This window comes from Drosophila willistoni (genome assembly GCF_018902025.1).
Source record: "Drosophila willistoni isolate 14030-0811.24 chromosome XR unlocalized genomic scaffold, UCI_dwil_1.1 Seg8, whole genome shotgun sequence".
NCBI classification, from domain to species: Eukaryota; Metazoa; Arthropoda; class Insecta; order Diptera; family Drosophilidae; genus Drosophila; species Drosophila willistoni.
The window spans coordinates 1,786,273-1,812,865 of record NW_025814059.1 but is presented as its reverse complement, the minus strand read 5'-3'; the positions used below and the strand labels follow the sequence as shown (position 1 = coordinate 1,812,865).

Here is a 26,593-nt window from a genome sequence, read left to right as displayed (position 1 = left end):
TCAATTAACCAAGTTAAATTCTATTAAACTGATTGATAGAATTTCGAAAAATTTTTTCTCCCATTTGTTACTAAAAAGTCTTGATTTATTTTTGTTTTTTTTTCCAAAGATTTGTTTTTTTTTTTTTTCTTTTGTCATATTTTTCTTTTTAATTGATTTCGGTTCATTCATTAATTGTAATTGTTTATAATTTGTGTTAACTAAATTTTTAGTTTTATTTTTCTTTTTTGTATATATATTTTTTTTATTTTATTTTTTTTTTTTTTTTTGTATTTTACCATTTATTTTTGCTTATCGGTTTTGGCTAACATCATTATCTCTATATACAAAATGTCTAGCCCGAAACTAGTTTTCAAGAAAATTTCATCGTATAGATACATATATATATATATATATATATATGTATGTATATAAATATGTGTCTACTTATATATATATTTATTTATATATATATATATATATATATAGGTTTTTGTTTTATACATTTAAAAAACAGAAAAAAAAAGATTAAAAAAAAAACAATAATAACAACATTTGCTTCTCACGATACTAACGATTAGATTTAGATTAGGCATATACATATATAATATATGTATATATATATATAATATTATAAATATTTTACAAAAGCCTTGGCAAGCAGTTTTCTTTTCTTTTTTTTTTTTTGATCTTAAATTAATGATTTAAGGACATGATTAAGAAACGACGAGTAATAAAGATGAAAATGGTGGAGAAGGAGGAGAAGGAGGAGGAGTAGGTGGTGGGTGAAAAAAAACACTTAACAATTATATGAATTAGTATTAAACTAAATTAAAATTTAAATTTCATTTAAATTAAATTAACTAAAAAACGAAATCTCTTAGCCTATACAATGCAGGAATGTTTTGTGATTGAGTCTGTCTTGAGATTGAATTGTGGAATGAATTGATGATGATTGGAATCGTTTTTGGAATGCTCAAAGCATAGACTGGGTGAGCTTTGTATATGATGGAAATTTTTCTTTAAATATTATTTATTAATATTATTTTTTTGTTTTGCAATGAGTGCTGATTTCTTGATTTATTGTATGATAGTTTTTTTGCATTTCTTGTTGTTTTTTTGTAAGCTGTGTTTTTGTGTTCTCTTCTTTTTTTTTGTTTTTTGTTTTTACATCAAATTTTGACTAGGAAAGGACGTTTTGTTGGTTGTGCCTTTGTGGAGCACAGGGCTAACCCGAGCTATCGATGAGCTCGTGCCGGCGATGACTGCTCTAGTCACACCTCGCTGGGCATACAATGAACGCTTGAGTCTTGTGATAACTCATCCATGGAGGATTCTGCAAGTAGACAAATCAATCAAAACATTATTAAATGGCAATGGCAAAGCAAATTAATACACTAAATAAGAGTCTAATTGTTAAATGAGATGAGTAAAAAGTAAAAAACAAAGACCCTCGAAAGCTACAAATAAATACGTAACATGATGGGCTAAAAATGTGAAAATTTCACAATGTTTTAGATTTCTTAGATAAGATTTTAGATCTTATCCAACCCATCCAGCATATAAATCTTTTTCGAATCTTGTTCTGAATCTTCTTTTTGATTAGATTGTCATAAATGAGCTCATTCTCTGATTTTAAATAAGTTCTTTGTTGGAAGAAAATGTTATCCTAGCCACAACTCCAAGGAGTCAGTATTTCAATCATTTTATCAACGACTCGTTTTAGAATCATTTGGATCTTTCTTAAGTCATATATGTATATTAAAGCATGCTCGACTCATTTTAGAAACATATTTTTAATCACTCGCTATCTTTTTTTTAAGTCGTTTCTTAATCCCGTAAGAAATTACAAATTTTATTAACAAGAGGGCTCAAAATTGACTCATCAAGGTGTTATCTTTTACAATACTCTTCCAAATGCTAAGTATTGTTTGAAAGTCATAGAGCTCAGAAGTCATTTGTTTGGTCAGGGTATCATCTCACGAGTTATATCACTGTCAACTAACGATTCTTAGGAAAACAAGATGATATACAATTGAAATGGATGCAGAAGAAGTATTTTTAACGCTTATTATATATAATTTTTGATATTCTTTTCAATTTTTGACTCTTTGTCTTGTAAGTTTAAAGGGTTTTTAAAGTTTTCCGATTGAAAAGAATAAATATTTAAAAGTAAGTGCTCCTGATTTTCAGAAATAGTCACCTCAAGTACTAAGGATAAAATATTCATAAAAATTCCTACTTGTGCACATTAGAGCTTAGGATTCAGTTTACTCAATCTTTTCGATGGTTATAAAATGTTGAAATTAAGCCTTAAAAAAAGCGTCTAAACATCTCAGTTTGGTTTCTAGTCGATCATTAATTAGCTTAAAATTGTTAATAGTTAATGGGCACTTACCATGTGCTGGGTATAGACCCGTTTTACTACCATTCAAATGCATTGGATTTTGTGCGTTATTCTGAAATGAATACGTTAACTGCAGGTTAATATGACGCGCAAATGAGCTTCCTTCCGGTTCGCGTACTGCAATCAAAAATCGTTTGTTGAGAGACGACAGAGAGACGAGAAAAGCGAGAAGAGAGAGAGAGAGAGAGATACGGAGAATATATAAATAAAAAGGAATTATTTGAGATTACTTTTAGTTTTCAAATTTATGCTACTGTATATGTGGTTACTTTATACTCTCTAGATTTACAGACTACTCTGGGTTTTTGGTTTATTTTTTTGGCATGCTGCACTAATCCACTACTTACTTTTATTCTTACCAGCATGTATGTGTTTTTTCTGCCTTGCACGCGAATTCTGAAACCAAACTTGCGTCACACGCTTGCTCAGACCGGTCACCGAGGCAATACGCTCCAAATCCTGACCATCCGGATTACTGTCAATCTGAAAGTTGGCCTGCAGCACTTGCAATTGCTCCTCGGTAAATGTGGTGCGTACACGTTTCGTTTTACTCTTATGATAACCATCACCATCACAGCCATCTAGCGAGAGAGGGAGGCAAGAGGAGAGATGTAAAGGTGAGTTAAAGATGAGAGGAGAGAATATCTTAGGGCCAGGGCTAGGGCTGACTTCTTCTTGATGCTCAAAAGGTCTGCTTGGGACTAAAAGCATTTTGACAGTCAACCAAATTGAAAATGTCAAAAAGTGTTTATAGTTTATGTGGTAAGTTGGTAGTTGGCTATTGCTTTATGGCCATGATTCCTGGTGGTCTCTCTATAGAGTGGTAGGAGAGTACATATATTCGACATTTTCAAGCCGATCACGTCGCCTGAGCCAACGATCTGAGATTTGTTTTTCTTTTCTTTTATTTTTAGTAGCTTCATTTTTCACTCTTTCATTTGTGCATGTGTGTGTGTGCGTTCTCTTAGTTATGTTTTTATTTTACGAGTATGACACGATTTCATCAAGTTCTTCAAGTTGTACAAAAAACTGGCGACTGCCTGGCGCTAACCCACACCGCCATCCACATCGGCCAACTACTACAACAACAACTACTACCTGAAGCGTTCCAAATTGGCAAAACCGTTTCGGATTCGGGTTTCCTTTCAACCATGCAGCATGTTGTTGCCCCTTTTTATGTTGTTATATGTTTCGTATGTTATGCTTACCGTCACTTGATGTGGTGCCACCCTCAACCGTTTCCAGATAATGAGCCTTGCAGAGCACCCGGTCATCCATCAATGCAAACTGTTCGCCAGTCGACAATTGTCGTCCACACTGATCGCAGGCAAAGCAGGCCAAATGAAAGACCAAATCACGAGCTCGTCTCACCCAGTCCGAGGCGGAGATGCCGCGACAGCATTTTGAGCACTTGGCGCCAAAATTTCTGTAATAAAAAAGTAAAACCAAAAAAATAAATAAAATTGGTTAACAAAACGGAAATTGTTATAGCTACTTAATTTATACATCTTAATAATCTGTAAGGCTTTCACTAACTAAACTAAACTACATACGATACAAGACTCACTCTAAGCTTCTGTTTAAGTCCTTTTAAACATAAATTAATAATAAATTTAGATATAATTCTCAACAAAAAATATCTCTGAGAACAATTCCTTGATTTCAATATTTATGAAATTCAAAAACATTTCATATAAAATTCAATTTTGGGCTTTACTTTTGCTTTTCGAAAAAAACATTCTCAAATATTACCTGAGAGGGTAATAAATCTTAAGTTATTGACATGACTTTTTTCATGTGTATATATTGACTTTAAATAAATTAAAAGCTTTAAACTTAGAAATACTAAAATCCATTGACAAAATGTATAATGATCTCTGTCTCTTGATCTCTACTTGAAATTGAAAAAGAAACATACAAGTTCATGTAACTATGGTAAATATGGAAAATGCTAGAATTATAGCAATATTATTATATCTAATCACCTGGAAAACTTGTGAAGGGAAGTTTCAACATACATATGTATATGTAGATGTATATGTATATGTGTGTATGTATTTCGAGTGTATTTTTCCCTTAACCATTGAGAGATTGATTTTCTAAGCGGAAGTTATTGCTCTATGTCACTCGACAGATCAGAGTTTTTCCAAATGAGTTGGCAACTTTGGCAGCTTATTGTTAGCTTTTAAGCTTATTTTTACAACCACAACAATGTACACTCAATACACATACTGATGATGGGTAACGAAAGGTGGGAGAGAGGGAAACGATGACTCGGATATGGATGTGGATGTGGATATGGGATGTTGATGTAGACCTGAGTTTGGGTCTGGACCCCGACTACATACATACGTACATTGGGATGGATGATGTCTCCATCGGCCAATGCACACTTAAAATTCTTAACTTGAAAAATAAATATTTTTACAGCATCTCACGGCGCGTTTGTTTGTTTATTTTCATTTCGTTTCGTCGTCGTCGTCGTCGTTGTCGTTGTTGTTGTTGTCGTTGTCGACACCGTTTTCCGCCGTTTCGAATGAAACGAACGAATGCTGCATCTATGAGTATGAGTTTTTTGTATGTATGTATGTAAGTATCTTTAAGATACTTTTGCCATGCAACTTGCATTTTAAAGTTTTCTTTCCAACCCATACTCATAACCATACTCATACCCATACCCATACCCATACCCTTATACCCTCACCAATATCATTTCGTTTCGTTTCATTATGTTTCGTTTAGTTTGTTGTTACTTGGTCTGCAATCGTTTTGACTCTTTCTCTGTATGTATGTGTGTTTATCTAAGGGATTAAGTCACATATATTGTCGAATTGTTACAATTAACCTTTTGGTGACTTTTATTGAGAGAGTCACACCAAATGACAGACTTATATGTCTGTGGGAAAATATTTTGAAAACACTTGTGTCTACAGTACATACATTCAGTATGAGGCAAGGAAATCCATCCAAACAAAAACAACACAACACAAGTTCGAAAACATCGACAAAAAAAAAAAAAAATACATACTTAAAAACTGAGAAAGTTTAACTAATATTAAAAGTATATATCATTTCATATTTCTCACAAAATTTATACTTACTTGCTATAATCGGCCTTACAGTAGACCTGCCTTTCCCGTATGTAGCATGACTGTTGACGATCCAGCGGACACATGCACATGCAACATCTCAGGCAATGGGCATGCCACGAGCAGCCTCCAACCTCTAGAAAAAACCTATCCGAGATTGGTTCGCCGCACGCTGCGCAGGAACGCAGCTCAGTCTGCAAAATAGAAAAGAAAACGAAGAGAAAATAAATATTTGAATCATTTCTAATATTTAGCATAACAAAATTACATTGACTTGAATACAAACTTGTTGGAAATATCATTGAGCAGATCTACAAAATATTTTCAATATTTATTAGAAAAAAGTTCAAAATTATTAAAACTAACAATATTTGAGAATCTGGAACCCAAAGACTACCCCTTTGTATACCCCCCTGATGGGATCCATTTAAATTCTAGATAACGAGGTTAAGATTGTTGCAAATAAACCTTGACTTTTAGATGGACTTGACTTAAGAAAGTTTTTTTCCTTTAACAAATTCCTAAATACTCAATTTTAAGAAGTTTGAACTAGTAAAATGATAAATATAATCAAATTAATGTCTGGTTCCAATCCATTCAGCATTTGTAATCAACTTCAAGAGTCTTTATTGATTAAGAAAATTATTATTTTCTTACTTGATTAAAAGAAGATTGAAAAATGACTCAAAATCTGATTTTTAAACGCTACATTAACAAATCATCCCAGTGTGTGATTATAAATATGACTCAAAAAGGAGTCGAAACTGATTAAAAGAAGAAGAGGATACCATTTTCTCTAGACAAAATCATTTCTTCCATCATTTATGATCAGAAAATGAGCTATTACAATCAGAAAGATAATTTGATTCAAAACGATTTAAGTATGATAGGAAATTCAATGAAATGGGAAGTTGAAAACAAACGGAAATACCACACACTAAATCAAATATAGTTAGTATAGCATTCGATGAGTGAATTCTGTCGAATTGAGCATAATAAGAAAGTAGTTTTTCATCTATGCCTATTTGCTATGACTATTTTCCTTCGACCGACAACAAAAAAAAAAAATGCAAATTCCTTTACGCTCGTACATATATTAATGGCAAGAAAGCAACAACAATATTGAAAAACGTTTGATCAAATACCGCTACGAACTGAGATTTAAGATTTGAGAGAACCGGATCGGTCGAATGCGATACAACGACTATTTTACTCTATAATCGTTGCTTTGCTTCTTTTGTTATGCCTTCAATCGAAATCGTTCAATAAATCTACCAAATGTCCCGGCGGCTTCTGTTTTATTTCTTAGCTGCAACATTTAACTTATGTATATTAAACAAAATTCAAATAGTAAATACAAAAGACACAAATACACACACACACACACAGACACACAGATACACAAAGAGAAGTAACTCGGAAATGTTATCACAGACGAGTTTCTTTTGTTGTTTTCCAAAATTGAACCATAAATTTTAAAATGTTATGCTAATTGTTGTTGCCAAGATATTATTGTTATTGTTTCTGCTCTGTCTCCTCTGTCTATCTCTCAACTGACGGCAACTGCTTTACTCACATCTCCTTCTCCGTTGACTTTGGTTTTTGTTTTTGTTATTGTTTTTTGGTTTAGTTAAATTTATTAACTGACCCAGCGAATCGTTTGACTTATGAATATTCAAATGTCACTGCATGTTACGCCGCTTTAAAAGTGTTTCAAACAAATTTTATTGCGTTTCATAAAGTACGAAAAAAACAATCAAAACAAAATCGGCAAGAAACAAAAAATTAATGTACCTATATATTAAAATTTTTATTTTTTTAAATATTTTGCTGCACGCTAAGTGTCGAATTCAACAATTATTTTAACAGCTGCCAAATTATCGAATTGTATTTATTAAATTAGCTATATAATTAGAGTAGGAGTAATCATTTTTTATGACAAAATGACCAAAAGTAATATCAAATGATTCCATTAATTGATCTCTCGTTTCAAAAATATTCACAAGTCGAATGAACTTTTAAGATATTGAAACAGGAGATGGAATGTCCTGACTTTTACCCTAGAAAAATATGCTATATAAGATTAATAAGCAGCTCTAAATTATTCCTTTTTATACCCAGTCCTAATCAATGTCTTAGTCAGTTTAGTTTTGCGAGGTGAGTTAGCAAACTCTCCTATTTCTAAGCGTCATTTAAGTGAGTGATTATATTAAGGCTTATTGTATTTTACTTAGTCTACTTGACCATATTAGAATCTTTAACATCATTTGACTTAAAAGTTCATTTTATCAGGTATCTACATATATTTGTCGGATTAGGATATCGATAATTAATCCTCAATTACCAAATTGACAATCATTATTTGTAAGCTTCTTCTCGATTTTTTTTTTTGCTTTTTTTAATCTCATTAAGTTTTCGTTTCATACAAACAATTCAATTATAATCTTATTTCTCTTGGCTTTTTATTTATTTTTGTTTTTTTGACATGACGTGCAATTTGACTGCCCTTTTTGTTGTTGTTGGGATTACTTAAAATATTTAATTAATGGCAAGCATTTTGCATATTTTCCATTAATTAAAAAAAAAGGAAAAAATTGAATAAAACAGAAGAAATTAAAGAAAACTGAATGTACAACATATGCAACGACTTTAAATTGTTTTCCCATTAATCAAAGTGAAAATAAATTTACCGTTTACATACTCTAGACAACAAAAAAACTGGAGAAAACATTTTAAATCAAGGTATATACATTTAAAGCAAAAGAAAATACTATATTATAAATATTAACTCCAGACTATATAAAATATTGGAGAAATGTTTGATAATAGCTAAAAATATCCTTATACCATATGCCAATTACAGTCGATTAGGATATATGAGTATCTTAAAAATCCCTTTACCTTTTATCATTTCCCTTTCCCTTTACCTAATAATCCCTTTACCTTTACCTAATATTCCCTTTACCTTTACCTTTTGGGAACATTGATTAAACCTGAGATATTATAAAGATTTATACAAAGATTTGTACCAAGATTTGTAATATCTCAGGTTTACTCAAAGTCTTTTTGGGAATAGATTGGGAAATTGGGAAAGCAGATTGTTGTTTTTTTTAACATTTTAAGGTCCATTAATCTTCAGCAAACTTTCTAAAGGGAATGACCGTATTATCTATATCTTCTCAAGGCTAAAACTAGTTGAGAATTACAACAAAATGAAGCGTTAAAAGCAGCAAAGCTCATTCTTTCAATTTACAAGCAAATATATATGTTAAGTTTTAATATTTAATATAATAAATATATACCTATATCTATTTTTTTAATAAGGAGAAAGAAATTTTGAAAAACATTCATAATTTTCCATGAATTCCAAACAATAAAAAAGTCTTGAATTGTATATTATAATTATCAAGGGTATCGAATGTTCGTTTCTTGCAAATAAAGCATGGACCTCTGGTTTTTGTTGTTGTTGTTGTTGTTGTTATTGCTGTTTTTTATTTCCTTTCACAGAAAATTAATTGCTGTTGCTGTTTCAATTGTAGGCAACAAATAATTGTCGTTTAACTTTTAACGACTCGCGACTTGTTATTAACAAAAAAATACACACACACACACACAAGCAAACAACAAAAAAAAAAGTATATTTTATTTATTTTTTTGCCGACAAAAAGCTGACAAGAAAAAAAAATAAAACATACATATTTAAACAAAAACTTGGCCGTGACTAGGCCCAGAAGCGGCTAAAAAGATCAAAAGGGCCGACTAAAAAACAGCAATTAATAAAACAATACCGAATACACATACCGATAGATAGTCACAGACAGAGAGAGATGGCTAGAGAGTTGGAAAAACAGAAGCAAATATCTATAGATATAATTTATGACAAGCCGCAAAACAATTGGCCCTTTGGGGGTTGTGAATGTTGCCCACAAACAGTAACCAAACCAAACCGAAAATAACAAATGCAATATGGCCACCATCAGCAAGCAAGCAACATGTGAGTGAGTGTGCGAGTGTGTGTGTGTGTGTGAGTATCTATGAGATACATATAGACCAAAAGTAAGTTATTACTACATCCTAACATGGCTGCTGGGCGGCTGTTCTACACATATTTTTTGGGTTGCGCGCGCTGCCATTTAACTTTTCATGTGACACGTTTAAATGCCAAAAGAACTCCCCTATACACAGAGATACATACCTCTGCCTCTGCCCCTGCTCCTGCTCCTGCCCATGGCCCTTACCCATGCCCCTAACCCTACGAGCCTGCGCGTTGCCTGCTGCCTGCTGCCTGTCACTTTCGTTTAACTTTTTCAAACAAAATGAACAACATAAAAATGAAGTGAAGTAAGCAAAATGCAATTCGGGGTGTTTTGAGAGCAATTTGTTTTCCCAACGCCCGTTATATGACATAGACAAGGCCGGAGAGGCTTGACTTGGTGTTTCTAGGACCAAGTTACACTAAAAGGACCGCAGTCTGCCACTGACGATGGTGCTGCTGCTGCTGCTGTTGCTGTTGCTGCTTATTATTATTATTGCTGTTGCTGTTGTTGTTGTTGTCATGTCTATGCCCACTTCTGAAAATATGTCAGTTGTCAACCACACAAAAACTGACAAAGAGACAGACCAAACGAAGCGAACGAGAACTGTGAACGACATTCAGACAGACAGACAGAAAGACCAACATTTCCAAGTGGCATTTTTGGCGAGCATGTCATTTGACTGTAATTTACTCGCACTCATAGATACATATACATATGTATGTACATGTGTGTGTGTGTGCATCTGTAACTGTATCTGTCTGTGTGCCGTGAGTTTTGTGTGCGGTTTTTGGAGTGTGCATTGCATAAATCTCAACTATGAATTTTAAATAGGTTGAAGCAGTTTAGATTTAAAGCCAAAACAAAATGAATTAGACTTGACTTTAACGGGAAAAAAGAATACAATTCTAAAATGGAATGCTTAAAAAAAAACAAATTTCAAAAAAAAACAATTTCTAAGTCATTTTAATTGATGGGAAACTTCGATTACATAGAAATCGGTGAGAATTAGTAAGTTAAACTAAAAGACAAATGATTTTTTTTAGGTAAATATTGCAAACAGTAGCTAAACATCTATCCATCTCATTTTTCCGGATCACTTCACGAACATATGTATGTCCTATTTAATATACATATGTCTATAAAGATATATACCTCTAAGATCTGTCCACAAAAGGTGTTAAAATCGACTCGTTAAAAGATATTTCATAGAATGAACTATCAGCTTATTAAACAATTTCTGATCTGGATAAAAGAACCAGGGATATTCAGTGATTTGATCCAAAAAAAAGAAAATATATGAACAAGACGGTTATTTATTCTTTAAAAGTTTTATAAATTGATATAACTTTTCCAAAACTCCATTCAGTCTTATAAATTCTTCAAAGCCATTTATAGAACATTTTCAATAAATGTAGGGAAACGCATTTTTGATCCATTAAATGTTTAATCTGCTCCTATTAGCACAGCAAATTTATCTCTGTTCCTAACAACATGGCCGTCGGTGTTTGATGATTTTTCATAGAACAGTTGTTTTTCGTATTCACAGGGAAAAACTGATATTGAACAAGGATTTGAATACAAACAGACTGCCAAAAATGTTCTACATTTTTTGACATCCTCAAATCCCACCAAGTGATAATTAATAATTGAATTAAATAATGAAGTATAAAAAAAAATGTTTATTTACTACCATCAACCTGATGACTTACTTTTTGAGAAGTATTTTAGTTTTGTGTTTCAAGAGCTTAAGTGCTAAAAGAGGTGACCCCAATCTAATGACCCGCAATGTAAGTGTATACAATTTCTACAATGTGTTCGTTTTGGCAACTATTTCTATGAATCTATTTAGGTTTTATAGAAACGAATAAGTTATTATTATCAAATGAATTAAATGATATTCAAATGGCAATTTTATTTCTTCAAAAAAGTTCATCTAACTCTCATAAAAAAAAAATAAATATAGACGAAATGAAAAGAATTTCAAATTCGTTGCGTAGCCATAAAAAAAAAACTGGAGACAAATAAAAAATTGTTAAAAAAAAAGAAAAAGAAAAAAAAAAAGTCAATAAAAATATTTTAATAGATTCACTGATAAAATTGATTTGTATTCCATTGTGACGGGGGTATGCGGGATGGGTTAGGTGGGTTTGCAAAACTGAAGTAGCTAAAAAGATTAACAATTTGGATAAAAAACAAAAAGAAAAGAAAAGATGAACGAAAAAAAATAAGTAGTAAGTAACTCATTTAGAACTCTGCGGGTTTTTCGATTCCCTAGTTTTCGATCATATCTATTTTGATGCATATTTCTCAGATCTCTGCGGGTTTTACATACGCGTTTTTTGTTTTTTTTTTGCTAGTTTATATAGCTAGTTTTATTATTTGCTTGGGTATTATATAAGCATTTTCCCCTCTATCTATCTGAATGACTGTCTGTCTGTCCGTCTGTCTGACTGTCTATCTATCTGTCGCTGTATCTATCCTACCCTATCATAAAAATTCCACATTTCAAAAACTTGCACCTTGCAACTTTTGCTCGAAATGTCATAAATAATCCGGCTGGACGCAATATAAAACCAGAAAACAAAAAACAACAACAACATGCAGAACAGAGAGATATATATAGAGAGAGAGAGAGAGAGAAGGATAGAGGGGAGAAAAAAAAAAGCAAAAGATACTCGTAGAACTATAAAAACCAAGAAAGACGCTCAAGAGTATACAATAAAATTTACAAGCTGCCATTTAATGCCCCATACGAACGACCTCGCCCCCTTCCTCCCCTCCCTTCTAGCCATCAAGCAAGTGGTGTCCATAGAAGTCGTAGGGCTTAGGTGAGAAGGAAACAAAAAAGCGAGATATTTTGAATGGCAAACAACTTTGAAGAAAAACACTTTCAACAGTAGCCCTCACCAAACCAAACTAAACTAAAAAGAGAAGCAGCAAAAAAGAAAACTATATCATCCTCCTAGAAGATCGATTACCAGACAAGACAATTTTCACGTCATTGCGCAAATTGAGCGATCATCATCAATAGGGGGAGAGACTACTCTATATAAGATACCTATGCATAGGTAGGTAATGGAGAGCTATCGTCAGTCTCAACTTTTCAATCGATCGATTGATGACAAAAGCCCTTGGCAGGCCTCTGTGTCTCCTCACTCCTCTCTGTCTCTCTGTCTGTATCTGAATTGGTTTTGCTTTTCGGTTGTTCGGTTGTGACTTGTCATCTCTTTGCCTTGGCCACAGAAAATCAACAAATGACAACACCGTGAGAATGTTGCGCGCTCCCAAAAAAAAAAAAAAACAAAAAACAACAATAACAACAACATACATGACAAAGCCGCTTGATAACAACAGCAAACAGAAGAAAAGAAATAACAACAAAAAACCCCATAAACTATATATGTTTATATATACCTCCTATACATATACATATATAAATTTGGGTGTATATGTAGTATAGGTTAAGATCATAGCAACAACTTGACCACTTGACACTTGAAGGCATTTTTGGCAAATGTTTTCTTAAGGCCTTTTTTTTTTACTTTACTTCAAAGCGATCTATTTAAGCAGCTTTTGAAGAAATCAAACACAGCAAAATGAAAACTGCAGCTCTAAGCGCCAGTCAAACAATGAAGGCTGAACATTACAATCGATCTTCTGATCGAATTTAAGATACCCTCAAACGTAATATATACAAATTTTCTAAATCTTGCTTTCAATGTTGAGTAAGATATCTTTTAGATACATTTTGAGGTCAGGACTTTTTTAAACCATCTTAATTTGATCTCAATTCTCTCTGAGAACTTGCCCACGAATTCTTCGAAACTAGACCAAAAAATTTCGTTCTCGAAATTTTATATTAATTTCGTTTTTATGTAATTTTTTGCTTCAATGAATATGTTTTTATTTAACTTGACATTAACTTAGGAAACTAATTGATAAAAAGGTTATAAGTAAATGCCTTTAACTACAAAAAGAAAGTTGATTAAATTGCATTCTATTAAAGTTATTAGTATTTAATGAAAATGAAATAGTATGTAGTCAAGTTGTTGCTGTAAGGATCTATTGGCGTTCCATCAAAAAACAAATACGTTTAAAAACAAAATGATATGAAAAACTAACAAATCAAAGAACTTAGATTCGAATTAACTATAGAGTAACCTAAAATAAGATCTTAGATAAAAGCAAATTTCAAGTTGATCTGTTAAAATAAATTTTATATTGTTGCGCCTTTGATTTTACGTTAAAAATGCGACAACAAAACTCATATACATATATATGTATATATTTCAATAAATTTTCGAATATTTTTTGTGTTTTTTTTTTTGTCAATGGGCGTCTGTCAAATAATAATAATTCTTGTTTGCTCGCCAACTTTCAGATACGGCATATTGCTTTTTAATTAGAGCTACTCTTTTTCTTAAAAAAGTCACCTTTATTTTTGGTGAGTGGGTTTTCTTTTCGTTTTTGAAATATATTATTTAGATTTAAATCCAATATATTATACCACGAACAAAATGTGTAGACGTCGGCGTTTGTTGTTTGGCGTTAAGATCATCGCTCGTTGCTTGATTGTTATTTAATGACTTTAGTCGCCTGCCCATCTTTTCTCTTTTTTTTTTTGAGGGGGCATGGGGGGATGGGTTGTGGGGGCGCCCACGCCCCAAAACAGTTGCGAGGTGTGGAGATGTGGTCCGCCATCCATATGGTATAATAGCCATACACAATACTCGCACGCTCCATAAATTGGCTAAATGTTTACAAATATTTCATCAGGAAATGGTTTTTAGGTAAACTGAGTGTGTGTGTGTTGAGGCTTCTCTGTATGCGTTGTTGTGGTTGTTGGGTTCCATTGATCCAATCAAATTGATGGGCGGCTATAACAGAGCAACAACAACAACAACAGCAAAAGCCAGAGCGAGAGAGATAGGCATGAGGAGAAAGAGAACAAAAGCGAATGCAATGGCTCGAAAACTTTTTTTCCATCCAGTCATTACAGTGGAATCTAACTATACGAGACTTATAAAAGAAATTTGAATTTATGAAAAATACAATTTTCAACTTTATCATCATTTTTATCAACATTTCTATATGTCCTGTGTAATTATAGCAATTCTAACTACTTAAAAAGTAAAATTCAGTTTTTGGTTATAGAAAATTATAGAAAATTCTCTCCTGAAGAGAACAGACAAAAGAGCGGTTAAAACAAAGGTTTCATTTACAATTTTTGAAGAAGGTTTAGATAGTTTTTAGACGACAACATTTCAGTTAATTCAGAAATGATTTAGACCTTAAGTTAAGGCTTGGTTAAGGATCTGTTAAAAAGGTCTTTGGATAGATTCGAACTGCTTCTAAGGGCATTCACATTGAAATTTCGTCTTATTTAGAATCGATTTTTTATCTAAATCAAGTAGAAATCTTTTTTTAAATTATATCCATTTCCTTAATGCAATCCTTAAAACTGTTATTGGTTAGTTAGTATAAAAAACATACTTTAATACTATCTACTCGAATCTAGACCCTCGGCAAAATTCTCTTAATTTTCGAAAAATGTTCATAAAAATTATATATTTGAGTTAAAATTTGAGCTTACTATTAGTATTGAATTCAATTATAGTATATTAAATGTTAAGATTGCCTTAAAATTTACAATTTGGCATTAAAAAAGGATTTTCACTCACAAAAAATTAGGAAAATCTCTCCAAAATTCTACATTATTGTTAAAAAAGATTTTTTCAATATTTTGGTTTCATTTGTTAGTTTGGAAAGATGATTTTAAATCCAATATATTTTAAAGTTTTGTGTTTAATAGTTTAAAAATAAAGAATAAAACGTTTAGTTCAAAACGTTGCAAATAAACAGAGAAATACTTGGAATATTAAGATTAAGTTAAGTAAGAGAAGGGATAATTTAATAATTATAAAAAAAGTCTACGAAAAAATAATATTAAATACCAAAAATAAATTAGTAAACATAAAAAATACTGTTGGATATCTTTCTCTCTTCATTTATATACAGATTTTTGAACCAATATTCACTGTAATTTTGCATATACGGCTAACACTGGTGTCGGCCAAAAACCATGACTCCCCCCCGCCCCTCCCCTGTCAACTTGGCAACCCATCCCCTCTCAAATGGCTAGACCAAGTGGTGATGGTGGTGCATCTTCCAGCAAACTTAATTACCGCTTTATGTCAATGGTCCAGCATGTTTTTGCTAAATTTATCAGCGTTATTAAATTTTATCACTGGCGACAAAATGTGCATATGCCATTCAATTTTTTTGCACAACATATTCACACATCACACGAACACACACACACACGACTAGAGAGATCGAGAGAGAGAGAGAGAGACACAGAGACTTTTTAGTTGGAAAAATACTCCTTTTGGCCTAGGCAAATATTATGATGGCAGACAACTTGTCGGTGACTCCAAAAAGCGTCAGGGACAGTGCATAAAATGTGTGTGTTCGGGGGGGAGTGGGGGGAGAAATAGGGAATTGTTGGTGTTGTTGTTGTTGTTGTTGTTGTTGATCCTCCTAACATTGGCGTAAAGTCGTTAAATATTTTATGACCAAATTGGAACCCCAAAACGCCAAACAGCCAAACCTTTTTATGGCTAAAACTTTCTGCAAGTTACTTTACTTTTTTTTTTTTTGCATTCAAGCTGCAGCTGGCAGTTAATCTTTTCTCAATTGCTAACAAGTAATTAATATGATTTAAAAATAAAGAAAAAAGTATAAAAAAAAAAAACAGAAAGAGAAAGAAATAAATGAATAATTAAAAAATGCCAAACCTTCATAAAAAGTTTTCAAGTTGGTTTGTTTCTTCTTTTTCTTCTTCTGCCTTTTGCGATGACAAAGATACTTTTGATATAAATACCCAGAATGGGGGGGGGGGGGGGGATGGGAATGTTGATGGAGTGGGTGGAAGGGGGATCCCAGTGTTGACAAGTTATTACCCCAAGAACGTCAACGACTTAAAATGTCGCACTTTATTACACTACAAAACACAAAACTGAACTCAAGACCCAGGCACATCATCACATCATAAGAGACAGAGACACAGAGAGAGAGAGAAAGAGTGAGAGAGAGAGAGAGAGATGTAGAGAAACTGAGATGATCTCTGTTGGTTGAATCTCTGGTGAATCTTTTGGGATCTTTTGGGATACTGGAGACTGGTTGTGTTTTACAGCCATTGCTGTTGTTGTTGTTGTTGTTGTTGGCAAACAACCGCCTTTGTGTGCGCTCCCAGCCAAGTTTTATTATAACTGTTGACTGTTGGGTTAGCCATACAGAAATAAATTTCATTTTAATACTTTCTTCGTTTTAGTTTGTTTTTTTTTTTTTTGTATTTGTATTCTTGCTTCTTTTTTTTTGTATATTTTATTGACGCCGGACTTGGTCTTGAAAGTGATTTGCATACACACACACACACACAAAGAGTGAGATCGTTCTCACGTTTTTCCCACCGCGTAGAAGAAAGAGATTATCCCAAGAACGAAACACAAGTTTCAGTATCCCGAATTCAAATTGATAGATAGTCAGTTAGATAGATCGTTTGCCTTATGCAGCAGCAACAGCAGCCAAAGCAGCTCTAATACCGTTCGGTTTTGGCTGCTGCTGCGGCATCAAGAGGTCCATCCGTCCATAAACATAAACAGGTGGCAATGTTCATTTGCATAGACAACGTTTTGATATTAAATTTCAAAGCAAACGACGGACGACAACGACAACGACATTCCGACTAGAGTTGAGTTGAGGCGGTGCTTTAGAGTTTTGCTAATGGCATGAGAATGGGTTATACCCTTTGCTATATCTCGCCATATATAGAGCATTGGGTCTGATAAAACAGAAGTTAATATTAGAAAACTTTTTATAATATAGGTGTATACCCTTCTGTATTCGATGGCATAACCAAATGCCCTCTAAAAACTCTTCAACCCATTCAACTGAGAAAAAACCCTTCTGTGGCTATATAGAATCTATCTAGAGACATCTAGGATTATCCATTAGTCATCATAAACTATATTTTTCTTGAGTTAAACCTATTTTCTAGTCTTAGCATATGAAAATGAAGGGTAACCAAATAGTCTATGGACTTATTGGATGAGCCACAATTTGAATTTTCTTTTCGATTTGGTTATGCCTATGTCTTTTTGGGGTATTTGCTTTAATTTGAATCAAATGATTTTGTTGTTTTTGTATTAATATTATTATTTTTTTTTTTTGGTTTTTGGTTTTTGTTCCTGAACTCGTTTTCGTGTTTTAATCATTTGCGGCTTTCGGCAGCTGCCCCAAAAACCGAACTTATAAATTATTTTGTTGTCTGGTTCAGCTTTTGTTTTAAATGTTGATAAGCCTAAAATGTTTTATGTTTATGTTTTATTTTTCAGCGTTAAAATTCGAATGGTTGGAGGGGGAGAAACGTAACGAAAAAAAAAAAAGAAAAAGCAGAAGCTTTTAAGAGCTGCGAAAGTTTCGAGTGTGTTTTTTTATAGCGGCATGTGTTTGGAAATTGAAATGGAAATGGATATTTGATTAAAGCCATAAATCAAATGAAACATTTTGAATCAATCATGAAAAAAACGTGCAGTCAATTGCCGTATATCAAGTCTTGCAATTTGATATCTATTTGGAAAAATTTGCACAATTCTTGGAAATAAATTCCCATAAACAAAATGTCAATTATATGTATCTAATTTACTATAAACCTTCTGACACATTACTAAAATTTGTATTAATTACAAATTAAAATTCTATATAATATAATTCATTACACTCGATTAACATTTTCTCATCTTGATACGTTAACTAATTTTAATCGTTCCGTTGATCTAAACGCTTGTAACAATGTCAAATGGCATTAGGTTTAATCTTGATATTTGTAAATACATATATTATTTGCTAATGAAAGATAATCTCTATCCAAATTTAAATACTCATATCTTGATTTTGCATTTAAATCAACAAAAGACAAAAATTATTGCGTTATTTTTGTATAATAGATCGGGGCACCCTGCGGTTATTATTATTTGCATTGAAAAGTGAGAAATTTTAACAACTAATATGTTAATTTGTTGCACTCTGCATTTATGGTTCTTCTAAACATAACATTTCTCTCTATCTCTATCTCTTTCCCTTAGCAAATATTTCAATTGCCATTTTTTGCAAAAAAAAAAAAAAAAAAAAAATGTAGCCAGTTGTGCAAATAAGAGAAAAAAGGTGAATAGGTACTTGGCGAAGGTGAGAAAATGATCCATAATAACCAACAGATCCCAAAAGAATCCAAAGTTTGTATCTCTGTCTCTGTGTATATATGTGTGTGTGGTGTGTGTGTGTCTCTGTCGATATAAGTTCTGATCTGTCTCTGTCTCTGAGTCTGGTAATAAATCGCTTATAAATCGCCCTCGACACGCGTTTTTCTTGTTTTGTTATATATGAAAAAAAAAAAAAACAAAAAAATTATATGTACGCTGTTTTTGTTGTTGTTGGTTGCTTGCTTGATTTTTTTTTATACCCAGCATCCATAGGGTAATTTGGTATATTAAAGTCGCCAAAATGTTTATACTTACATTTACTTGATTCCCGAAACTAAAATCCAAATCGCCTTAATAAAGTTCTAACTAAAGGCCAAAAGTTCCAAGTTAGCCCGTTAATGGCTCTAAAGTGTGAGCGAGATAGTCTCGTATTTGGTATAAGTGATCTTAGAAGGATTCTAATCAAATACAGTTTGTTTCCCATGATGCATGGTATAATGAAGTCGTCGTGAAAACCTTTTTTTTTATCACATTTTTTACACATTTCATTTTTAGTCTTTCGCATTTTTAAAGCATTCATCATAAAGTCTTGAGTCTCTGAGTCTCTCAGTCTCTGTATCCGATGTGAATCTGAAACCGAATCTGAAATATCTTTGTCTTTTCGTCAACATGTCACAGCCACTAAACATCAATAAGTTGATGTTGAAGTTCGTCTTTTTGTTTTGGTCGTTTTGGTTTCATTTAATACACTTTTCGCAAAGATGGGCATATGGATTATATAGAAAGTTTTGGTATTCGTTGTTAGGCATTTAGATCTTCAAACTAAAACTAAATAGATCGAATCCAACAATTAATCATAAAAAAACGCAGAATGCTCTTAGAACTGAATCAATCAACAAATCAAAGGCTTTTGAATTCTATTCATAGTCTTTTGAGTATTCATAGCACTAAAAGATTGAGTGTTAAAAAACAAATGACTAAATTTCGAACTTAATCTATGTTTCTGTTTTTATGAATTCCGAAAATTTCTGTGGTGAGTGTATCAAGAATTCTTGATGATTAAATTTTTTGATGTATGTACTCTTTGATTTTGTTTGATGATTTGCATTGTGCAGAGTTTTTAGAGGGGATTGAACATTGACTACAATTAATTAGTTAAATCTGCATTTTGCATAAATTAATAATAATATTTTAATATTTGTTTCTTTTCTTTCACTCTTCCCCCTTTCGTTCGTCCCACCTAACTCGGTTTTTTTTTTTTTTTTTTATGCAAATCGACAACTTTGTTGTGTTTATGTTTGCAACAATAAATCAAGTCGTTTTAGTTTTTTTTTTTTTTATTTTATTTTCTTGTGATTTGGTTTGTCTATTGCCCGTTTTTTTTTTTTTTTTTTGGGCCACCAAAAGAGTTTTAAAAAGAAAATAAAAGAATTGAAATAAAATTTAAATTTTTTGGATTTCTTTGGATTTTCTAGAGCAAGAGCAACAAGTTTTTGAGAGGAACTCGGAGAAATCGATGATTTTTAGCTTTTAAGGCAATTTGCAATTGGCAAACAATTAAAAAACAATAAGGAAAATTTGTAAAGTCGTATGTTCATACATACATATGTACATATATTTGTATTTTTACATTTTTCTTGTATTCTTGTAAATTCATTTACCCCCAAATCGAATCGTATGGTTTGTCGTTACGGATTGTTAGACAGATACAAGGGCTATATATGGGACTAGGAGAGGCAGGGGCAAATAGTCTCATGCCCTTTTTTCTTTGGTTGTTGTTGGGTTTTAGGGGCGGGTTTTTCCTTTAGTGTGTTGTTGTTGTTTCTGTTTTTTTTTTTGTTTCAGTGAAAAGTTGTAACAATAGATCTGGGACAGAAGTTACAATGATTTGTGGCATTTTACAATTTTATTTGCTTGCCTTCATCTTCCCCTATGGGCAACTGGCATTGCATACCTACATACATGCATCATTTGTAAGCCAACTAAGCGTCCTTTAAGGACTATTTTGTGGATGCACTCCACAAATGCTAAACAATGAGCCCAAAGACACTCGAGAGTCGAGAGTCGAGAGGCGAGAGTTGAGAGGCGATTTTCTTTTGTGCGGTTTTTGCCGGCTGCTGGCGTCTCCTGACTTTGACTCTGTCTGAGTTTAATTCTTTCTTACTTTAGGGAGAATTTTCACATTTACCTGCTAAAAATGCTGCTGTGATTTTGACACGTTTTTCCCTAGAGACCTTAGAGAGAGAGAGAGAGCGAGTGAGCGAGAACTGACCAGGCCCTTGTACCTATATCTTTTGTATCGGTTTTTTTTTTTTTTTTTTTTGGCATAAACAAAGGTGTGATATTTGTTTCTCTTTTGTCCCTGATCGGGGCAATTGGCTCAAGTCAAGATGCATTTGCTTGCCATTCCTATTGTCCTTACCACATTACTATCTATCCTCCTCCTGCGGAGGCTCAAGGCGTAGACTTCTTGTCAGCATTGTCACGCCACAGTTTTCTTTTTGTTTTTCTTCAAGGGTCTCTGTCAATTAGGCATCGTTCGGAATATGAGAATAGGTTTTTCTCGGTTTGGTTTTTGCCTTCAAGGTATTGTCAATTGCCAATTATGAGGCGGCGGCCTATAGGGCAATGTGAAAAATATTTGTTGGTTGGTCAAGGCAGCTGAAAATCCAATATAAATGAAAAACGACCGACCATCAAGAATGCAACTGGCACGCGCGTTGGTTAGCAGGATGGCCAAGAGCAAACACCTTGTGCGGGATTTTGTATGCGACTTCTTCTGAAGCTAATAAGTAGATTGAGATAAGCGTTAAGATCAACTTCTTATGCAACAATGGCAACACACACACACACAAAGAAAATTCATCTACAATTACCACTCCACAGAGTTTTGTTTGAAGATGACAAAGATGATTCGAAAACGCATTACGTAAAGATTTAAATCTCAATTTCAAGGTTTGTTTTTTTTTTTGTTTTCTTTTTTCTTTCTAGTTATCATTGAAAATCTTGTGGCACATCTAAAGGCTTGTTATATATTTAAATGAACCTTAAGATTGATATAATTCTGTAATCTATAGAGTATTAATGTCACATAAATTGAAGCCCTCATAATTGTCGTGTATAGTTAAACTAATTATTTTACTCTAACTTGCTTTAGCTCTAACTTAAAAATTGACTGCATTTGAAATGTAATTTTTGTTGGACTAAAGCAACTAAAATTCTCTTAAATTTGAAGACGCATTTTAAATGCCTAGTCTAAATAACTCATAAACAAATTTCATTTTCTATTTAACTTATTTTGTAAACAATTTTCCTTTCCTTTTCGTTTTCTTCCTGCATGTTTTTATACTGTCATAATTCTATGGACCTTACATCGTACAAGGAGAACTGGTATGCGAATCACCGATTTGGATAAATTTTTGAGATGTTGTAGAATATCCCGTCACTTAAAGGGCGCACTATTCTATATTTTCCTAATAAATCGGCTTTAGCTATAGCTTCGGTTTTTAGCATTTGACCACATATAGCATACATATATCTACTTAACTCTGATCATATCATTGCCTAAATATAAAATAATGCTGTATAATTTTCTATGTAAATCTTAAGTTTCCTTAGAGTCCATAATACAACAACTTTTCAATATAAAAATATTACTAGAAAATCATTTTTTTAGTTCATTCTTTCAAATTGAAACCCAAATTTTGGTATGTACAAGGTCACGCTATTGGAAGATGCTCTCATTTTTGCAAATGGCTGCCATAAATTAATGGTTTTAAAATTAAAAACTTATTAAATTTTATTATCACCCCAATAAAATACTTTAACTTATTATAATAAAAAAAATCTTTACAATTAAAATAGACAAATAAATTAAAATAACATAAAAAATAAGAGCCAAACAACATCGGATGACTTCTTTTGCGCCACCTTGTACATATATAGCCAATTTTTTTTAAATATATGAAGCATTGTTTAAAAATTTAAGACATTAATATTTTGCATTAATATCTATCAGCCCAATAAAATTTCTTAAAAATCTGATTAAAAATAGTCAAAATATACGTACATATAAATGTATGGAAAGGACGAATTATAATATCTTAAGTTTTTTCGGCTAAATTTGACAAAAAAGTCAAAAGTTATTAGTTTATAGTGTTTTTTCTTTTAATAATAATTATTCGACGTTTAATTTAAAAAAAAAAATATATTTAAAAAATAATTATTACTTTCAGCTATTTCGAGCTAATGTACTTTATGGCACATAATAGTTTTTAGTTTGTTTGTTTGTTTTTTTTAGCCAATTATGGCTTAAAGTGATTTAAGAAATTTTTACCAATTTACATCTTACAATTAGCCAACGTATAGACATACTCATTATATCTAAATATCTGCTAGTTAATCCTAATCTTAAAGTCTTTCTCCACAATTAAAGAAGAGAAGCGACCGCTTTTTAATTTTTGTTCTTTTTTTTTTTTTGTATGCGGATTCCTTTTTGGGAGGCGTTAACAGCTTAAGTTTTTTTTTTTTTTGTGTTAAACTTTGTTGCCTTTGTTGTTGTTTTTCAATTTTCTAGTGAATTATTAATGAAAAATCATTTATTGAAATATGTATATTTTTTATAGTTGCTTTGCAGGCATTCGACATTTAAACGCTTAAATATTTATGCCTTTTTTATATCTCTTTCTCCTACAACCCAAAAAAAAAAAAAAAAAAGAGAGAGAATAAAAAAAATATATATATACTTTGTTGAATATTCATAAGCAGCGCCTCGTGGCGTCATTTTCAGTTTTGGGCTAATGTCGGGAGAGGAGAAAAAGAAGAAGATGAAGCGAAGGGAAAGGGGGATTATCAACAACAACTGGGGCGGGTCAAGATCGATGATGTCAAGAAAAGGTCGCTAAGCCCAAAATCGAAATGGTTGTATTGTCTTGCTTAGCCGCGGCTTAGAACTGTTGACATTTGATTTTCGAGGTTTTCGCCTGTTGTAATCGCTGGTTTTTTCGACTTTAGATTCTTTTTAAGATCTCCCGCTGTGCTTATTGACAGTTATTAAAAAGGTCGTCTAGAGGTACTCTAGGCACACACACACATACACGAACACACACAGGAACATATGAGTCTTCTAATCTTTCTTTTAGGGTCAACTGAACTGAATATGCACGTAACTTAATTTTTTTGGCAACAAAATCGTTTAAATTTATAACAGATATATATATTTTTTTTAAACTCTTCTCCACACACTGCAAACAATACCAAAAAAAAAAAAACCTCTCAATAAGCGTCAGCACCTTGTCTAATTTGCTATGGTAATGAAAATGATGTTTATGTATAAAGGCATGGCAAATCGTGAACTAAAAGCATAAATCATGTTCTCTCTCACTCTCTCTCTCTCTCTCTAACTCTGTCTCTCTCTTACATTGTTGGAAATAAAAGCCAACTCATGGCAAATATTTAACATTTTACATAATCCTGTGGGTGGCTGACTCCGCGAACAACTCGTTTCACAGCGGGCTTAAAAATCGATTAAACGTTTCTCTCTATACAACACTTTTTGAATGAATCTGCTGTGTGTTATCTGCCCTGTGTGTGTGTGTGTAAGTGCTGCATCATCATCATCTAGGCGACACGATCAGCGCAAAGATATAGAAATTAAAACAAAAAAAAAAAACAAAAATGCTTTAGCTAATGGTTAAACGGAAATTTAACGTTTAGGGACGAGATTCATATGCTTGGGAAGGCATGATGGTGAAGGTGGGGGGCAGGTGGAGGCGGAGCAGAAGGTGGTGGCTATCATAAGTAACTTAACGTGTGGGTTTTTTGTTCCCCCGACGTGGTCGTCGCCGTCGTCATTCCCCCATGTTGCACCCCCATGGTGAGACTTTTTTTTTTTGTTCCATCGGTGTGCTTTTAATATACACCGACTGAACTGGTGCCTTCGCATCTATCTCTCTCTCTCACTCTCTGTATTGGGCTCTTTGTCATCTGTTTTGAAAACTCATCGTTTTTTAAAGTTATTAGTACGGTTTGTGATATTGCTGGATCGATTTGGGGATTCGATCTGGATGTGGTTTTGTTTTAAATGCCGCCCTGTTGTGCGCCTCCAACTCTCTCAGCGGGTCTTGGAACAACACCAACAACAACAGCAGCAGCAGCAACAACAGCAACAACAACAACATTTTCAAAAATCTCTCTATTCAAAAATTGTTTTTTTTTTTTTTGTGGGTCAGTGAGTTGATTTGTTCAGCAATTAAAAAGGAAAGGAAAGCAACATCAAAAATTTAAATCCAACAAAAGGTACATAGGCATCGTGTGGGTGTAAAAGGGCTAAAAATGATATTAACAAATTTTTGAATTCAATCACATTACAATTTCAATTTCATTTTCATGTACATTAAATTGAGAACGATATTTTCAACCATTAACCATAAATGCAAAATCAAATGATATTGAAAATCTAAACTCAGTGGCTATAGCTGATTAATCCAGGGCGAAATCAATCATTTTGAAGGAAAGATCGTTCTTGAATATCAAAATTTCACCAATATTAGGGTAAAGTCTCCTTTTTTGGAAATGGAAATTTCACTTATTTCCCTCGCAAGGATCCGTTGCTGATCTAAACTATGAATGAACTAAGTTTAACCATCTTTAATCTGCTTTTAGTAAAGGATGTAACTGATAATTTTTTTTTGGTTCAAGCTATAGGAAAATTGTTCTTGGATATTTAAAATTTGACCCGCTTTAGAGATAGAGATAGAAATTTCCCCTCATTCGTCCCCCTAAGGATGTGCTAAATAAAATTTAATTAATATCTTTCTAAAGAAATGTTTATACAAATGACTAGAAGTACAAAGATTCTTATCCTTGTTAGTCAAGGTAGAACTTGAAAAATTCTTTACAAACTCTTATAGATATCTAAAATATATGCTTGATGAATTCGTTTCAGCTTTGTGTTAAGTATGTAGTTTAAAAAGATCAGTTGAAACATCTTGAAAAGATTTTGTAAGATATATATAATGTAAATGTCATTATTTTGCCAGATCGATGATAAATGTCTTTGAAATGTCTCAAATATCTCATTAAATTTTAGATATAAACTATAAAGAACTTTATAGAGTCTCACTTGAGATTTAGTTTTTGTTATGTTAGATGAGAATATTATAGCCAATCTAATATAAAGTTTAAATAATAACTCATAACATGACTTAAGATGTTTGTCATTAATATTAAGTATACGACTTGAGAACATTTTAGTAAGCATTAAACATTGAACAAGGGAAGGGAGTTCAGGAGGTCTCAACTCATAACAAATACCGAACAAGCTTCGATTGTCTTCGGGACCAACTCACTAAGTGAGTTTGATTTGCTTAAATTTTATTTTCTTAAGCGCTTCATAAACAAATCATATGTTGGGGGAATATAAGTTTATCAATTACAATATCATACGGTCTGATAATGTGTTTCAATTCTTTTTCTTATTGTCTTTGAAACTTACCTTCATTTTAATTGCCTCCACAATTTTGGCGGTTTTTATATCCAAGTCTTTTCACACAAAAATTCTATTTATAGCTGTCAGTTTTGATCAGAACTGACATAAACAATCCATATGTATATATATATATTTTTGTATTTGTATATATATGTATCTTTTTTTAGAGGATATCTTTTTGACGACTTGAACGATTTGTCAAGCGTCCAGCAGTTATCACCTTATGCATACGAAAAAAAAAAATGATTATATAAAATGGGTTTCTTCAATTTGCAACTATTTGCAACATATTTTCATTGATTAGCACAATACAAATTGAATCGATTTCGATT

General features: G+C 32.5%; 1 protein-coding gene across 2 annotated transcripts; it reads right to left on the bottom strand.

The window, feature by feature from the left end:
- Positions 1 to 635: 635 nt before the first annotated feature.
- On the bottom strand, positions 636 to 26,401 carry LOC6645890 (LIM/homeobox protein Awh). 2 transcript variants are annotated; one of them, XM_047012328.1, is made up of 6 exons: positions 26,268 to 26,401; positions 5,488 to 5,669; positions 3,595 to 3,812; positions 2,734 to 2,967; positions 2,378 to 2,503; positions 636 to 1,315 (listed from the first exon to the last, which is right to left on the bottom strand). In XM_047012328.1, the coding sequence occupies exons 1-6, from the start codon at positions 26,271 to 26,273 to the stop codon at positions 1,254 to 1,256; spliced, it is 828 nt and encodes a 275-aa protein (XP_046868284.1). In that variant the 5' UTR covers positions 26,274 to 26,401; the 3' UTR covers positions 636 to 1,253. The 2 variants fall into 2 exon arrangements, with proteins under 2 accessions (XP_046868284.1, XP_002068546.2); XM_002068510.4 differs by having other exon boundaries at positions 2,746 to 2,967.
- Between the last annotated feature and the right edge of the window lie 192 nt (positions 26,402 to 26,593).

What these genes read in the sequence shown, in the direction of transcription:
- LOC6645890 (XM_047012328.1), bottom strand. An exon ending in TGTAAGGCCGATTATAGCAA is followed by an intron (nt 3,813 to 5,487) that starts GTAAGTATAAAT and finishes TTTTTATTACAG; the next exon opens with AAATTTTGGCGCCAAGTGCT. An exon ending in ACATGCTGGTAAGAATAAAA is followed by an intron (nt 2,504 to 2,733) that starts GTAAGTAGTGGA and finishes TTTTGATTGCAG; the next exon opens with TACGCGAACCGGAAGGAAGC.